The sequence below is a fragment of the Schistocerca serialis genome, chromosome 7, assembly GCF_023864345.2.
Source record: "Schistocerca serialis cubense isolate TAMUIC-IGC-003099 chromosome 7, iqSchSeri2.2, whole genome shotgun sequence".
NCBI lineage: Eukaryota > Metazoa > Arthropoda > Insecta > Orthoptera > Acrididae > Schistocerca > Schistocerca serialis.
The window spans coordinates 550,834,650-550,852,522 of record NC_064644.1 but is presented as its reverse complement, the minus strand read 5'-3'; the positions used below and the strand labels follow the sequence as shown (position 1 = coordinate 550,852,522).

At 46.9% G+C, this 17,873-nt stretch overlaps 1 protein-coding gene across 1 annotated transcript in view; it reads left to right on the top strand.

Moving 5' to 3' along the window:
* Positions 1 to 17,873, top strand: part of LOC126412553 (lipase 3-like) — a 146,594-nt gene that overhangs the window by 50,099 nt on the left and 78,622 nt on the right. Inside the window, exon 3 of the mRNA XM_050082204.1 lies at positions 12,501 to 12,621. Within this exon, the coding sequence (XP_049938161.1) occupies positions 12,501 to 12,621 (121 nt within the window). The remainder of the gene's footprint in view (positions 1 to 12,500; positions 12,622 to 17,873) is intronic.

Below are 17,873 nucleotides of genomic sequence, written 5' to 3'. Positions count from 1 at the left end.
AGTACATATAGAGACGTCTAAATGGGAATAGGTGTGAGATGTGTCCGAAAGAAAAGTAGGGGCCCCAGTATTGAGGCAGACAAGATTGAGCTGGTTGAAAAGGTCTGCTAACAGGGAGCCCCTCGGGCAGGATGCTGGAGAGGCCCAAAGGGGATGGTGGGCATTGAAGTCTCCAGTTAACAAAAATGGTGCAGGTAGCTGAGCAATAAGTTGCATCATGTCTGCCCTGGTAACGGCAGATGACGATGGAGTGTAAACGGTACAAATGGAAAATGGAAAAGTGGGGAGAGTAATGCGGATGGCAACTGCCTGCAGGCTGGTGTGCAACGTGATGGGATCGTAGTAAATATCATCCCGGACCAGCAACATAACCCCTCCATGAGCCGGGATACCTACCACAGGGGGTAGGTCAAAACGCACAGAGGTGTAGTGTGCCAAGGCAATTTGATCGCATGGGCGTAGCTTCGTTTCCTGGAGGGCTACGACGAGCGGACGGTGCAAGCGGAGCAGCAACTTCAAGTCCTCTCGGTTGGAGCGAATGCTGCGAATATTCCAGTGAATAAGTGCCATCGTAAGAAGAAAAGGAAGATGAAAGAAGGGGTCACCTCGAAGGCCGCTGAGGGCCTGGCTTCGAGCGAGCACTGCCGCCGCTATCAGTAGGCGGACAGTCATCGTCCATTGGGTCTATAGGTTCATCGGCCATCTTGGGAAGATGGCCGGGAGGGGGAGCTTCCTCCGCCGGTGAACGGCCAGATGTTCGGCTACCAGAGGTGCGGCCAGGCGAAACGGACGACGGCCTGGGGCGGCAACCGCTGGGTGGCGCAGGAGAAGAAATACGCCGTGGCGGAGAAGGAGAACTGTGCTTCCTATGAGCCTTCTTGGAAGGACGTTTGGTGGAAGTACCGGTCGAAGGCTGGGAGGTCGAGGTACGTAGGAAGTCTGCACGGGACGGTTCCTTTTTGAAGGCCCGTGCATCTGACTTCTGGGTCTTCGTCTTAGCAGAAGCTGATGAAGGGGCTGGTGTCTGTGGGGTGATGGGAGGAAGAGGAGACGTCGACCGCGCGATCTTAGCACTGGCCGAACGGACGACCGTGGTGCTGAAGGTCAGATCGCATGTCTGGGTTGCCACTTCCCTGGTAGTCCAAGGAGAGGCGAGGACAGTACTGTATTTCCCCGCTGGGAGCAGCGTGGCCTTCCTACTAGCCAACAGCTTGCGTGCAGCCGAGGTGGACACTTTCTCTTTGATCCGAATTTCTTGGATACAGCGTTCTTCCTTATAGACAGGACAGTCGCGGGAGGATGCGGCATGGTCACCCTGACAGTTCACACAACGAGGAGACGGAGGTGGACAGTCACCCTCATGGGCATCCCTGCCACAAGTGACACATTTAGCCGCATTGGAACAAGACTGTCGAGTGTGATTGAAACGCTGACACTGGTAGCAGCGCGTAGGTGTCGGGACATAGGGGCGAACAGAAATAACCTCGTAGCCCGCCTTGATGCGCGATGGCAGCTTAACACTATCGAAGGTCAAGAAAAGTGTCCGGGTCGGTACAAGGTCATTGTTGACCTTTTTCATGACCCTATGGACAGCCGTCACGCCCTGCTCAGCGAGGAAAGATTGAATCTCCTCGTCAGTCAATCCGTCGAGGGAGCTAGTATAGACTACACCACGAGACGAATTCAAAGTTCGGTGAGCCTCCACCCGGACAGGGAACGTGTACAGGAGTGTGGCCCGAAGCAGTTTTTGTGCCTGAAAGGCGCTCTCAGTTTCTAGTAATAAGGTACCGTTACGCAACCTAGTACAAGATTTGACAGATCCGGCTATGGCATCTACGCCCTTCTGGATAATGAGAGGGTTTACAGAGGAAAAATCCTTTCCGTCCTCAGATCGAGAAACGACGAGGAACTGTGGGGCAGGCGGTAGTACTTTTGTCACTGGTAGCTGGTCATGTTTCCGTTTTTGGGCAGAAGTCGAGAGAGATGGAGTGAAATCCATTGCGGAGGAATCCCCCATGATTGCCAGCGTCTCCGATGGCGCGCTCCTTCCTTGTGGGGACCCTCTCAGAGGGCACTCCCGCCTTAGGTGAATGTTTACACCTCAGGTCACACCTCCCGAGAAACAGACGGAGGGACCAATCGGCATGGTCAGAAGGTATCAGCTCAGGCAATCACCCCTCCCCAGGCCTGGCCTTTACCAGGGGGTACGCGCGTTCCTTACATGTCTACCCAGGGCGGGGAATTACGCGTTACCCCGTCACCGGCTACGCGTGCGAATGCGTGGGTCGGCCTTCAGGCGCGCACAGGGAGGAAGGAAGAAGAGGAAAAAGAAGAGAGAGAAAGGGAGAGAGAGAGAGAGAGAGAGCGTGAGAGAGAGAGCGTGAGAGAGAGAGAGAGAGAGAGAGAGAGAGAGAGAGAGAGAGAGAGAGAGAGAGAGAGAGGGGGGGGGGGGGGGGGACTGTCTCAAACGCCGAGGCGGAGACCAGAAAAGGCAAGGAGAAGAAGGCAATGAGAAGGCAATGAGAAGAAGGCAATGAGAAGAAGGCAATGAGAAGAAGGCAATAAGATTTTGCAGGGGAAAGAGTAAGGAAGACAGTGAGGTGGAGAAGAGCAAAGAAAGGAACCAACCAAAGGAAGGAAGAAACGAGAAGTGAAAAAGCAAAATGACCGCAAATAGAGGTCGTGGAACCGTCCGTCTCTGGACGCAGGTGCTAACTACCCCCTTGAGGGGGAGGGACTCCTTTTAGTCGCCTCTTACGACAGGCAGGAATACCGCGGGCCTATTCTAATCCCCGGACCCGCAGGGGGGGACCTGCCGTGTCGTGGCGCTCGGTCTGCTATCACTGACAGTGGCGACACGCGGGTCCGACGTATACTAATGGACCGCGGCCGATTTAAAGGCTACCACCTAGCAAGTGTGGTGTCTGGCGGTGACACCACACCAGATATTACAGCAAGCATATTATTAAAGATCCCAATACCACAACAGATAAATTCAGACTTTGCAAACAACAAATAGAAACAGTAGATTACATCACAAGCGGATGTACAATACTAGCAAATACAGAATACCCCAGAAGACATGACAATATAGCAAAAATAATACATCAACAACTTGCCATACAACATAAACTAATAAAACAACACGTTCCCACATGCAAGTATACACCACAAAATGTACTGGAGAATGATGAATAGAAATTATACTGGAACAGAACCATTATAACAGATAAAACAACATAACAAACCTGACATCATACTCACCAATAAAAAGAAGAAATTAACACAACTAATCGAAATATCCATACCAAATACAACAAATAAACAGATGAAAACAGGAGAAAAAATTGAAAAATACATGCAACTGGCTGAGGAAGTCAAGGACGTGTGGCATCAGGATAAAGTTGACATTGTACCAATTATACTATCAACTACAGGAGTCATACCAAACAATATCCACCAGTACATCAACGCAATACAGCTACATCCAAACGTATATATACAACTACAGAAATCTGTAATTATTTATACATGTTCAATTACCCGAAAGTTCCTAAATGCAATGTGACATATACCCCACAGTTAAAAGGAAGTCACGCTTGATCAAGGTCCGCCTCACTTTCCGTTTTTAATCAACGTCTGAGAAAGGAAAGAAATAATAATAATAATAATAATAATAATAATAATAATAATAATGTGTATACCATAAAGAGCACATGAACAGTTCAGTAGCGACCTCTACGGCGAGTTCCCAATAAATGGTCTTTCGCCCTGACTTCCAGTAATGTAAGTTAATTTCTCGCCACAAAAGTGGAAAATAATCTCACCACTTGCCACGCGTTTTATTAATATTACGGGCGGCACACAAACTGTTTCTTCCGCGAAATCTAAGCGATCCAGGGCATTGCATAGTGCTCGCGGGTTCACTTCATATTTGTGCCAAAAACATAGCTTTTGTATCGGTGGGTTCAGACGTCACCTGAGACAGCCCCTAAGCCGGCGTTTGACTGACGCTGACCGTATGGTAGGTGGGTGCGAAGTGAAGTGAAGTGAAGTATAGTCACTGCTTCGCAGGTCGTGTTCCTATATGGGTGCAGCGGACAGCCGAAGGGAACACCTGCAGTCATCCGCTCTATTCCCAAATAGCAGCATCTAAATGGCCGCTTTCTCGGAAATGTACTATGTAATTACTCGGTTATGAATCAATTTAGAATGTTCGCAATTTTTGTATGACAGGCTTCTGTCACAAGAAAAATTATAGCTCGCCTACCTACAAACTTTTCCCCGTCTAGAATTTTTAGAACTGAACCTACAGTGTAACATGACCTCTGAACTACATCCTTATGAGCCCTTGTATTGACTGGTATTCGCATCAAAGTCTTGGAACTTGTTATATCTCTATTATTTAATGGGTTTCATCACGTGCTGTAATCAAAACTTTATCATTAATACAAACATATTTAATCTACTACAAGTAAGGACGCTTTTGTTCCAAATGTAGGTTTCAGCAAATTACTCGAAAACTATTAGAGATAGTTTAATGGGGCACATACCTTTCTTTATATCAAACAAACTTCATAAAAACTTTCATATTTCTAATATTTAGCGCCTTCAATTTTTCTTAAGAAATCCGATTTTGATCAAAATTCTGTTCTAAAGAATCAAACTTGTAACAGCTGATTTTGACATTTGCACATTATGACCAACTTTTGGCATTCTGGCTTTATATTTAACGCCACTTATTTTTTTTTTTCTTAAAGCGATGTATTTAGGGAAAGATATTCATCTGATCACTGAGATTTAACAGTTTAAACATTAATATACTGAAGCGTATGTTGACAAAGTTTGCAAAAGCTTTTGTAATTTTTAATTTCATTCTTAAATTATAGCGCAATACTTGTATGCTACGCACAGTCGCGTTATGATGGCGTGGCGTTAGTAGCGGTGAACTGGAGTAAGTCCCGGCACACTCGATCGCCTTTGTATCTCTCAAATGATACAGCGCTGGTTTTGCCACATTCTGAAAAATCGTGAAGAGCAGAACCGATTCGGCCATTACGAACGACGTCGTAGCGCGGAGCCTCTCCTCCTTGACACAAAATACTCCATCCCCACTATCCTAGAACACTCGATCAGTAGCATTGATGACGTTCGTGTCGTTCACACTCGATCGTCTGGTTATTGTATGGTGACATTTTGTGCCTGACGTTGTTTTAGTATTGATCTTATTCTTGATGCCTCACGAGAACATCAGCGATTAGTAGCTGCGGATAATGAACCAGAGTCCTAGGACTGAAGTATGCATAGCTCCAGGGCAGAAGCTGCCCTAAAATTGCAGCTTTGCACGAATACGACGGCCTGACGTACCGCCGGGCCAGGTTCAACGTTAGGCACGACATCACAGCACCCGACATGCGGTCCACCTGATGGAACAAAATGGGCAGCGATCTGGGAGGGATTCGGTACTACCCGAAACGGCGTGGGAAACAAGCACACACGTCTCTTTTAGCGACACCTACAAGCAGGGCTACGAATAGGACGCGTCTGCCTCCCCAGCGGGCGGCAAACCACCGCACCAGGGTGTCATCGTCTTCTGCTCTGAGCCGATGCAGTCTCCCCAGCAGCCGCGAGTCCGCTGTTCGATTCGGCAGATTCCTCTCCAGATTTCCTCGTCAGCAGCCGTCGCAGAAGACGCGGCAACGACTTGTGCGCTCAGTAATAAGTGTAATAATGTTGAATACTGTTTTACTGCGTCTAACGACGCACACACAGGTAGTCGGTCTGCATCCTGCCCAAAGAGTAGGGGTTTCCAGCGCGGAAGTAGGCGACCCCTACATCTATTTTGAGTTTCACTACGGTGGCTATATCCAGTCTCGCAGGTTGCTTTATTTAATCAGTGCTTAGTTTTGGGAACAACTTATGATATACATAAGTTTCACTAACTGTGTTCATGAACGTGAATAGTCGTTTACTATGTAAAAATAATTTCTTTTTTTACAATGAGGTTTAATGTCATTCAGGTCACAGCTGTATTTTTTCGCGCACTGATAGTAGCGATTTATGAATTTATTTCACTATCGTGTCTTTAATGTAGTGGAATTTTATAGTTGTTGAGAAATTTGAAGAGACGAATACTGTTGTTTTCTTTTGACAGTTGAATAGTTCAAATGTGTGTGAATTCCTAAGGGACCGAACTGCTGAGGTCATCGGTCCCTAGACTTACACACACTACTGAAACTAAACTATGATAACAACACACACACACACACACACACACACACACACACACACACACACACGCACGCCCGATGGAGGACACGAACCTGCGGCGGGAGGGGCCGCGCAATCCGCGACATGGCGCCTCAAACCGCGCGGCCACTCCGTCCGGCAAAAGTGTAATGTGCTTCGAAGAAAAGTATCACACCGACCTTAATCTAGTCTTTCCACTCTTTACTTAACAGTCGTATAGACGAAAATAGAAAATAAATGCGTAATAAACATGGGCTCTAAACCGCATACCATAAGAGCTATGGGCACTTGTTTGGAGGAAGCAAGGGAGAGGATGCTGTTATCCTTTGTCTACAACACATATGCACACGTGGATTAATACGGTTCTTTATTTACAAGAAGCTGCTACTTAACGTGAACAGAGTCCATGTTCGTGCTACAAGCTCATCAGTAATAGTCCTCCTGCAGACAATTGCGGTAACCTTGCTATTACACTAATCTGGTCGCTATGTACTATCGTAACCTGCGATGTGAACTGACAGACGCCAATTGGAATATGTTAAAAACTTCGAGGCAAAAGCAATAGTTGTGTCTTGTGCGCCAATTCTGTGCGAAAGGACAGCGTCGATTCCATAGGAAGAAGCATCGACTTGCAAAACTACTAAGCAAGGCATTTTTGAGTTTCTGAAATGCGTCGTCACAGTCTTTAGTCCACACAAAACGTAGATTTTTGCGACGCAAGCGATGCTATGGAGCCGCGATCTGAGCGGCATTCGGTATGAACCGAAAGTAGTATGTCATCTTGCCTAGTATTGACTGCAGTTCAGACATATTGCGAGGAACAGGCAGGTCACGGATTGCAAGCAAATGAGACTGGAGGGGGTGCATACCCTGACTTTATCACGTGACCTAAGTACTGTAGTTCAGTTTGAAAAAAGTCACACTTTTCGAGACGATACTCGATAGAGAGTACGCAAATTGGCAATGCTTTTCTCTGGTATACGCTTTGAGACAATATCGTCAAGGTAATTTGAACAAAATGGCTCTTTTGCAATCAGCTGTTCCAAGTAACGTCGAAAAATGGTGGGTGCATAAGCACCGCCGAAGGGCAAACGCATATACTTTAACAGTCCAAGTGTGTATTTACAACAAACGTTTTCTCTGATACTTCATCCAATGGTATCTGCAAGTAGGCATCACGCAAATCTATTTAAAAAAAGTAATGTCCTGCACCAAGCCTGTCCATGAGGTCCTCAGGGCAAGGTAACGGTTAAGTGGCATCTACTGTCTGTGGTTTGACTGTAGACTTAAAGTCGACACAAATGCGAATGCGACCAGAAGGCTTAGGCAACAAAACTAGAGGACTTCTCATTGACTAGTTCGAATGGGAGTAATTACACCATGATCGTGCAATCTTTCACTTCACCGGCTACTGTGTCTCTTAAAGCAATTGTAACGGGTCGTTCCTCGAAAAAGACTGTGCATTGTCTTTCAACGTAACATAAGCTACAAAATTCCTTCTGAAAATACTTCAGAAAATTCTTTAAGCAAGCTTAAGACACTGTCTTTTGGAGACAAAACAGTCACTGAAAGTACAGTGTCTTGGATGCTTAGCGCAAACAAATCAAAGGCATCTAATGCGAGTATGTTCGTAATATCTCTTGATTTCAACACAGGTAAAATTCACTGCTCTAGTGAGAGATTTGTAAGTGGCAGCAAACTACACTGTCCAAGCACTGGAATTTCCTGTCCGTTGTAAGGTTCTCGCTAGATTTAGAAAGGAGTGGTGAGCCTAACCGTTCGTACGTGGCACGATTGAGCAAAGCTACTGAGGCACCTGTGTAACAAAGTTCACACGACAACCAGCAATTCATAAGAGACAAATAGTTTGTTAGAACGTCGTTACAGAGTGTTAGGGGCGAGAACGAGGCACAACCTTAATCTTACTTTTGTCAGAACCTATTGTAGCTTTTGAAAACACAGCGTTCACTGCATGTGCACGAGCCTGTTTTTTCTCCGAGCGTGGAAAATTGGCGGCTTTCTGCTGTTGCAAACAAATTGCTTGGGCATGGCCTTTTTTCCACAGGTGTAACACGCTGCTTTACGTGATGGGCAATCCTGTCTTCTGTGTCGAGCAAACCATCTAGGGCATGACTTCACTAAATTTACAGGCCTATTTACGTGTCTATGTGGCTGTGTACGCAACTGTGTACACGCTCGTTGTTGTGGTTGTTTTGGTCTGTCGCGACCAAGGAACGACTCGAACCGAAAAATCTGGGCCTGGTCAAACTTACCGGCCGCTATGGAAACCGAATCATATTGCTCTAAGATTTGCAATACTTGGGGAAGTAATCGATCAAAGTACTTTAAGAGCTGTTCCTGTATTCTGCTATCTGGCACATTGAATGTTATTGCATCCCTTCTCATTAAATCACTGTAAAAGTTGCCACAACTACACTTAAATTTACACTTCCTAGCATGCCCGTTAATTCTGTGTAGCACTGGCGGTACGTCTGTATCGGCTTTTTCTGCAAGCGAAAGAACTGATATCTAGCTGCATCAACGTGGATTTGCTTGTCATAGTATATAGTTAATGCAGCGATTACCTGGTCATAGGCTAGTTCTCGCCGGCCGGTGTGACCGATCGGTTCTAGGCGCTTCAGTCTGAAACCGCCGACCGCTGCTGTTGCAGGTTCCAATCCTGCCTCGGGCATGGATGTGTATGATGTCCTTAGAACTACTTAAACCTAACTAACCTAAGTTCCAGGGGACTGATGACCTCAGATGTTAAGTCCTATAGTGCTCAGAGCTATTTGAGCTAGTTCTTAGGGGGACGCAGTAGGGAAACTTGAACACTGGGGACCCTGTAGTCGAATGGATGTATTGTAACTTTACAGAACATTGAACATGATGAACTTGACAGTGTGCTTGGAACTGAGTCAGGTATTCAATCTATTCGTCTGTTGGGCTGATTGGTTGGTCGATTGTGGTTGTGCGGCCGACACAGCTGGTGCAGCCAGTAGTAGTTTCACTATCGTCAGAGAGCGACTTGGTTCTGCAACTGAAAAACTTGTGTTAGATTCATCAAATTGGCCGTCTGCGACTGAGGCGCGGAGGCAGGGAGTGGAGGGGACGGGGTAACCATGGTTTACACAACTACGGTATATCAAAAAGGAAGCAAAGTATCTGAAAAGAGAAATTTGACTAGCTCTGCGGCTCTCATCCAGAAATACATGCAAGAACACAACAACAAATTAGCAATTAGAAAAATTTGAAAACGATCACCCCTGCAATCTGGAACACAAAAGACGCAAGAAAAACCTTCGGCCAAGTTGATTATCTTCGATCGCCACTGAATTATCCGATCCTAGTCGATAACGTGGAGCCTTGAGTCTTGTACCGCAAGGAAACAAGGGAAAGAATGTTATGGGTGGCTGATAACCTTTTCCTACAACGCAATTGCACAGGTGGATTAATAGGGTTTTTTATTTACTTGAAGCTGCTACTTAACTTGAACAGAGTCCATCAGTAAAAGTCATCTTGCAGGCAGTATCTGTAACCTTGCTATTACACTAATCTGGTCGCTATGTACAGTCGTAACCTGCGATGTGAACTGACAGACGCCAACTGTAGTGTGAGTTAGTGCCTCAGGCTCTCCGGTCAGCGGCGGCGGTCTAGATACATGTTGTCGAGAGGGTGCCGGTGGCGTGTTGCTTCTCGGTGTATCTCTGGTCTCTCTCGCGATAGACGCGCTCGATCCAGCGCCTACTGTCGACAGGTTACACCAGCACATTGTTCATAGGAGGGATGTGTTTCACAGAAGGAAAGATGAACAACCGCTCTTAGCTCTTAAGGTATGCATTTTAGAGCACATGCTTATTACACATTTTTGTCTTGTTTTGGTCCTCTGAAAGCTGCCTACCTACAATCTTAGCAGAACTGGTACACGTATTGCACTGTCAAAGGCATCAGAACAATTTTCGCTTATAACTTTGAACTCTATCGTTTCCAGACTGGTGACCATTACCACACATTGATACATATATCCCTGTCCATGATCCCTGAAAGTTTGTAACATCACATGGAACTTACGCAGTATTCTTGGAGACCATTCATCGAATATCAGAAGCGTTGAGTCATTGACGGGTATACACAAAAGAGGAATTCCTGTGACGAGCTAGAGTACAAAAAACACACACACACACACACACACACACACACACACACACACACACACACACCATGCACCTGTAGATCTATAATGTAAAGCTGGACATCGATAACGTATTGTACAACTGGTTGAACTACGTTAAATCTGTATAAACTCATGAGCCAAAACATTATGACCACTTGCTTAACAATGTATTGTTTCACCTTACGAGCACAATGTAGTAGATGTTCTGCGTGGTATGTATTCGACAAGTACTTCCTAAATTTTCGGAAGTGTGTGGCACCTGATGTCCATCCACAGGGGACGTAATTACCGTACATGACGGCCTGGTGTCTTGTAAGCGCGGTGCTGGCACCTCTAGCGTCCCAGGTACAGTCCATTGCGGAGAGATCAGGCGAATTTGGTGGCCAAGATTCGAAAGTGAGTCCACTATCGTAGTCTTCAAACACCTGTAGTACGATTCTGGCCTTGTGAAACGGACAGCCATCAATCTGGTTGATGCCGTCGCTGTCGGGGAAGACATCACTCCTGAACGGATGCAACTGTTACGAGTAATGTTGACGCAATCCACAACTGTCAAGGTGCCTTCGATTACTGTTACAGGTCCCACTGAAGCCCAGGTGAATGTCCTCCACGGTCAATACTGCCCCCACCGGCCTACGTCTGTGGCGCAGTGCATGTTTCGAAACAGCCGTTCGCCTGGTTAATGCAATATCCAGACATTTCCATTCATGCACGACCCAGCTCGATGACACAACCAACGTAATAGCAACTAATGACACTGTGGAGTCGTCGTGAGGACGTGAAAGATTCGTCGGCTGTGAAATCATAGTTCAACAATGTGCACTGAACGGTGTGCTCCGCAACACTTGTCTCTGCACCAGCATTGTACTCTGTCTCCATATCTCCCACAGATCGCCACTGATTCCTCGACATCCATTTTCCGTTATGAGGTGTGCGCGTCCAACACCCTGTCGGCTGCTAGCGGTTTCAAAGTACTTCAACCACTTTCCACAGATGTTCGTGACAGTAGAACACAGTCAACCATCTCCCAGGTACTACACCGCAACAATCTGCCCTTTACCAAAGTCGCATATGCATTTGCAGCTAATATCCTCGCTATAATGATTCCGCACTCGCATCTACCCATTTTATACAGGGTGTTACAAAAAGGTACGGCCAAACTTTCAGGAAACATTCCTCACACACAAAGAAAGAAAATATGTTATGTGGACATGTGTCCGGAAACGCTTAATTTCCACGTTAGAGCTCATTTTATTACTTTAAATCACATTAATCATGGAATGGAAACACACAGCAACAGAACGTACCAGCGTGACAGGAAATGTTCAAAATCACCTCCGTTAGCGAGGATACATGCATCCATCCTCCGTCGCATGGAATCCCTGATGCACTGATGCAGCCCTGGAGAATGGCGTATTGTATCACAGCCGTCCACAATACGAGCACGAAGAGTCTCTACATTTCGTACCTAGGTTGCGTAGACAAGAGCTTTCAAATGCCCCCATAAATGAAAGTCAAGAGGGATGAGGTCAGGAGAGCGTGGAGGCTATGGAATTGGTCCGCCTCTACCAATCCATCGCTCACCGAATCTGTTGTTGAGAAGCGTACGAACACTTCGACTGAAATGTGCAGGAGCTCCATCGTGCATGAACCACATGTGTCGTACTTGTAAAGGCACATGTTCTAGCAGCACAGGTAGAGTATCCCGTATGAAATCATGATAACGTGCTCCATTGAGTCGCATGTCAACACAAGCACCGAAGTCAACATTACCTTCCTTCAATTGGGCCAACTGGCGGTGAATCGAGGAAGTACAGTACATCCTGACGAAACTAAAATGAGCTCTAACATGGAAATGAAGCGTTTCCGGACACTTGTCCACATAACATCTTTTCTGTATTTGTGTGTGAGGAATGTTTCCTTATAGTTTGGCAGTACCTTTTTGTAACACCCTGTATACTTTCTGTACCGAGCCACGAGCTACCAGGCGACTTTGCAGTCGGCAGTGGTCATTAAGTTTTGGCTAATTGAGGTTGATCTCCAGCCGAAGTGTAACAGCGGGCCTTTCTCTGTTTAGCGTATGTTCTGGTGGACTCTAACGAATGCTACGACGTGTGGCTGGCCAACGGACGAGGGAACAGGTACTCCAGAAACCACACGACCCTGGACCCTGACAAGAGCGAATACTGGCAGTTCAGGTGAGTTCCGCGCCAGCTGATGCTTGCCCATCAGTGTGTGTGCGCCTTAGTAAAACGTTCACAGACGCCCGTTGGGCGGTTCATGCTGAAAGGCACTAAAATATTTGGATGTGATTGGCGAAGGGGCCACAGTTCCTGCCGTAATGCGCAAAGCAAGGGTTGCCGATAGCACACTTCAGGACTGCAGACAACCCGCATTACTTATGGCAGAAACCGTGGCTCCATTTCCATTATTAAAAGTATTCCGGTAGGTATGAGGTTTAGAGTAGTGAAACAAAGTCTGCCATCGCCGATTGTACGTTTACTTTACATTACAGCGGTAAAAACATCTACCATTAAAAAAAAAAGTAACTTTGTGTTCAAAGTTAGGATTTTGTGCACGAACTGACCTCTCGATTATGCCCATATGTGTTCAATGGGATTCATGTCGGGCTATCTGGGTGGCCAAACCATTCGCTCGAATTGTCCAAATGTTCTTGAGATCAATCGTGAACAGTTGTGGCTCGGTACCATAGAACATTGTAATCCGTAAAAATTTCATCGTTTTTCACTGCAAATGGCCTTCATGCAGACAAATATAACCACGTCCAGTCAATGGTCGTTTCTCTTGGACCAGAAGACCCAGTCCATTCCACACAAACATTGCCCACACCATTATGGAGGCACCACCAGCTTGCACATTGCTTTGTTGAAGACTTGCTTCCATGTCTTCGTCGGGTCTGGGCCACATCGAACCCTACCATCACCTCTTGCCAATTGAAAACGGGACATCTGACCAGGCCACAGTTTTCTGGTCGTCTAATGTCCAACTCGTATGGTCACGAGCCTTAGTGATGACTTAGTGTTAGCAAAGGCACTCACGTCGGTCGTCTGCTGCCATAGCCCATTAACGCGAAATTTCGCCGCACTGTCCGAACGGATATGTTCGTCTGTCGTCCCACATTGATTTCCGAGTTTATTTCATGCAGTGTGACTTGTTTGTCAGCACCGACAACTCTACGCAAACGCCGCTGATCTCTGTCAATGAGCGGAGGTCGTCGGCCACTGCGTTATCCGTGGTGAGAAGTAGTGCCTGAAATTTGGTGTTCTCGGCACACTCTTGACGCTGTGGACCTTAAATTATTGAATTTCCTAACTATTTCCGAAATGGAATGTCTCACGCGTCTAGCTCCAACGACAACATCGCGTTCAGAGTGTGTCACAATGCCCGTCGTGCGGTTTTAGTCAGGTGGAAACGTTTTCCCATGCATCATCTGATTACAAAGCTCCGCCAATGCGTTGTTCTTTTACACGTTTTTGTCATCTCAATGTATACGGTGCGGCAAATAAAATCGGCCTGGACTAGTGGATCCCATTTGTGACACCATTAACGGAGGGGAAAAAGACCTACAGATACTTCCATGAGGATAGAGGAACATCCACGCAGCCTACCGAACCTTTGAACGCATTTACACAATCTTCACGACTGGCAGAGTGGTTAGCAGAGGTCGCGGTCGTAGCTGGCCACCCAGGTCACCTGATCTGTCAGTGTACGATTACTTTGCGTGGGGAGCTCACACGTCTAAGGTGCGTCGCAACATCCCTCGTAGTCCAGAAGAACTGCAGCAGAACATTTCGGAAGAGACTGCAGAAATTGCAGCAATCCAGCATCGACCCGCCTTCAGCAACTTGTTGACAAGGGCCATGAATGGCGATCACTTTCACCATCTGCTGTAGTCAGGTGTGTACTATATTGCCTTTCCTCTGCTGTGTTCCTTTGTATCCTGGAACGCTGGGCCACTTTTATTTGCCCCACCATATATGGTGGTCCATTGACCGGGCAAAATATCTCACGAAATAAGCGTCAAACGAAAAAACTACAAAGAACGAAACTTGTCTAGCTTGAAGGGGGAAACCAGATGGCGCTATGATTGGCCCGCTAGATGGCGCTGCCGTAAGTCAAACGGATATCAACTGCGTTTTCTTAAATAGGAACCCCCATTTTTTATTACATATCCGTGTAGTACGTAAAGAAATATGAATGTTTTAGTTGGACCACTTTTTTCGCTTTGTGATAGATGGCGCTGTAATAGTCACAAACATATGGCTCACAATTTTAGACGAACAGTTGGTAACAGGTTTTTTTTTTTAATTAAAATACAGAACATAGGTACGTTTGAACATTTTATTTCGGTTGTTCCAATGTGATACATGTACCTTTGTGAAATTATCATTTCTGAGAACGCATGATGTTACAGCGTGATTACCTGTAAATACCACATCAATGCAATAAATGCTCAAAATGATGTCCCTCAACCTCAATGCATTTGGCAATAAATGTAACGACATTCCTCTCAACAGCAAGTAGTTCGCTTTCTGTAATGTTCGCACATGCATTGACAACGTGCTGACGCATGTTGTCAGGCGTTGTCGGTGGATCACGATAGCAAATATCCTTCAATTTTCCCCACAGAAAGAAATCTAGGGACGTCAGATACGGTGAACCTGCGGGCATTTTCGACGACCAATCCACCTGTCATGAAATATGCTATTCAATACGGCTTCAACCGCACTCTAGCTATGTGCCGGACATCCATCATGTTGAAAGTACATCGCCATTCTGTCATGCAGTGAAACATCTTTTAGTAACATCGGTAGAACATTACGTAGGAAATCAGCATACATTGCACCATTTAGAGTGCCATCGATAAAATGGGGGCCAATTATCCCCCCTCCCATAATGCCGCACCATACATTAACCCGCCAAGGTCGCTGATTTTTTTTTTTTTTTTTGTTTGTGGTTTTAGGGCGCAAAACTTCTATGGTCATTAGCGCCCAGCCCGTGACGTAGAAAACAGGAAAAAACGAAATTTAAAATCAGCAGCAATGGAAACAAAGTCAGAAAATTTGAGAAACTAAAGGCAGAAGGAATGCTTAAAAGTCCACTATAGAAAGGGGTTGGTTGTCCCGCAAAAAAAAGCTTCAAATGACTGACGTCATTTCGCTGTCTCTAATAAACTGGAGAACGCGGTCAGCTGAGCGCGTGTCATCTGCTAAAATCGACGATAGATCAGGCGATAGCTGTAGACGGGAGCGTAACGGATTAAAATAGGGGCATTCAATTAAAAGGTGTCTGACCGTCCACAGCTGAGAGCAGTGGGGACAGAGTGGGGGAGGATCACCGCTTAAAAGATGTCGATGACTAAAAAGACAGTGCCCTATCCGGAGTCGGGCTAAAATTACCTCCTCCCGACGACGCGTTCGGGAGGAAGAGGTCCAAGCGCAAGGAACGGCTTTCACTTCCCGCAATTTATTGTGGGGGAAGTGTTGACCAATGCGCATGCCATAAATGAGTAACTTGGCGACATAAACCGCTCCGTAGATCGGTAAACGGAAGAGACTGAAGACCTGGCCGAGGAAGAGAGACTGCAGCCTTGGCCGCTATATCGGCCGCCTCATTTCCACAGATACCAGCGTGTCCCGGGAGCCAGAGGAACGCCACTGACACGCCCCCCAGGTGGAGCAAGCGCAGACAGTCCTGAATCCGGTGGACCAGAGGGTGCACAGGGTAAAGAGCTTGGAGACTGAGGAGAGAGCTGAGAGAATCTGAGCAGATTACGTACTGTATCCGCTGATGGCGGCGGATGTAGTGGACAGCCTGGAGAACAGCGTAAAGCTCCGCAGTATAAACCGAACACTGGTCAGGAAGCCGAAAGTGATTTGGGGTGTCGCCAACAATATAGGCACTCCCTACACCTAACGATGTTTTCGAGCCATCGATGTAAATAAATGTGGCTTCCGTCATTTGTGCACATAGAGCAGCGAATGCCCGACGGTAAACAAGTGTAGGGGTACCATCCTTGGGAAATTGACATAGGTCTCTGAGCAAGTCGATCCGGGGACGGTGCCAAGGCGGTGCTGTACCCCAAGTTGTCAAGAAGGTTTTAGGAAAGCGGAAGGAAAGAGAATGGAGCAGTTGACGGAAGCGGACTCCCGGGGGTAGTAGGGAGGAGGAGCGGCCTGCATACCCTACATCAAAGGAGGCGTCGAAAAAAAGGTTATGGGCTGGATTAGCAGGCATGGAAGACAGATGGCTAGCATAACGACTCAGAAGGACTGCCCGCCGATTGGACAGCGGAGGTTCAGCAGTCTCAGCATAAAGGCTTTCCACAGGGCTGGTGTAAAAAGCTCCAGACACTAAACGTAATCCACGGTGGTGGATAGAGTCGAGACGCCGAAGAATAGACGGCCGAGCAGAGGAGTAGACTATGCTTCCATAATCCAATTTCGAGCGCACTAAGGCGCGATAGAGGCGGAGAAGGACCACCCGGTCCGCTCCCCAAGAGGTACCATTCAGAACACGGAGGGTGTTAAGGGAACGCAGACAGCGAGCCGAAAGATAGGAAACGTGGGAGGACCAGCACAGTTTTCTGTCAAACATAAGACCCAAGAATTTTGCGACGTCGGAAAACGGAAGGTTGACAGGACCTAGATGTAAGGAGGGCGGAAGAAACTCCTTACGTCGCCAAAAATTAACACAAACGGTCTTACTGGGTGAGAAACGGAAGCCGGTTTCGATGCTCCACGAGTGGAGGCGATCGAGACATCCTTGAAGACGTCTTTCGAGAAGGCTGGTCCGTTGAGAGCTGTAGTAGATCGCAAAATCGTCCACAAAGAGGGAGCCCGAGACATCAGGAAGGAGACAATCCATAATTGGATTAATGGCGATGGCAAACAGTACAACACTCAGCACGGAGCCCTGGGGTACCCCGTTTTCTTGGGAGAAAGTACGGGAGAGAGTAGTGTTCACCCGCACCCTAAATGTGCGCTCTGCCATAAATTCGCGAAGAAAAAGGGGCAGCCGGCCTCTAAAGCCCCAAGAGAACAGTGTGCGGAGGATGCCTGTCCTCCAACAGGTATCGTACGCTCTCTCCAGATCAAAAAAATATTGCTACCGTTTGGCGTTTCCGGAGAAAATTGTTCATGATATAAGTGGAGAGAGCAACGAGATGGTCAACAGCAGAACGATGCTTTCGGAATCCGCATTGGGCTGGTGTTAAAAGACGGCGGGACTCCAGCCACCAAGCTAAACGGTAATTCACCATACGCTCCAAAACCTTACAGACACTACTCGTGAGAGAAATGGGGCGATAGCTAGAGGGGAGATGTTTGTCCTTTCCAGGTTTCGGAACGGGAACGACAATAGCTTCCCGCCATCGCCTGGGAAAGGTACTGTCGGTCCAAATTCGATTATAAAGGCGAAGGAGGTAACG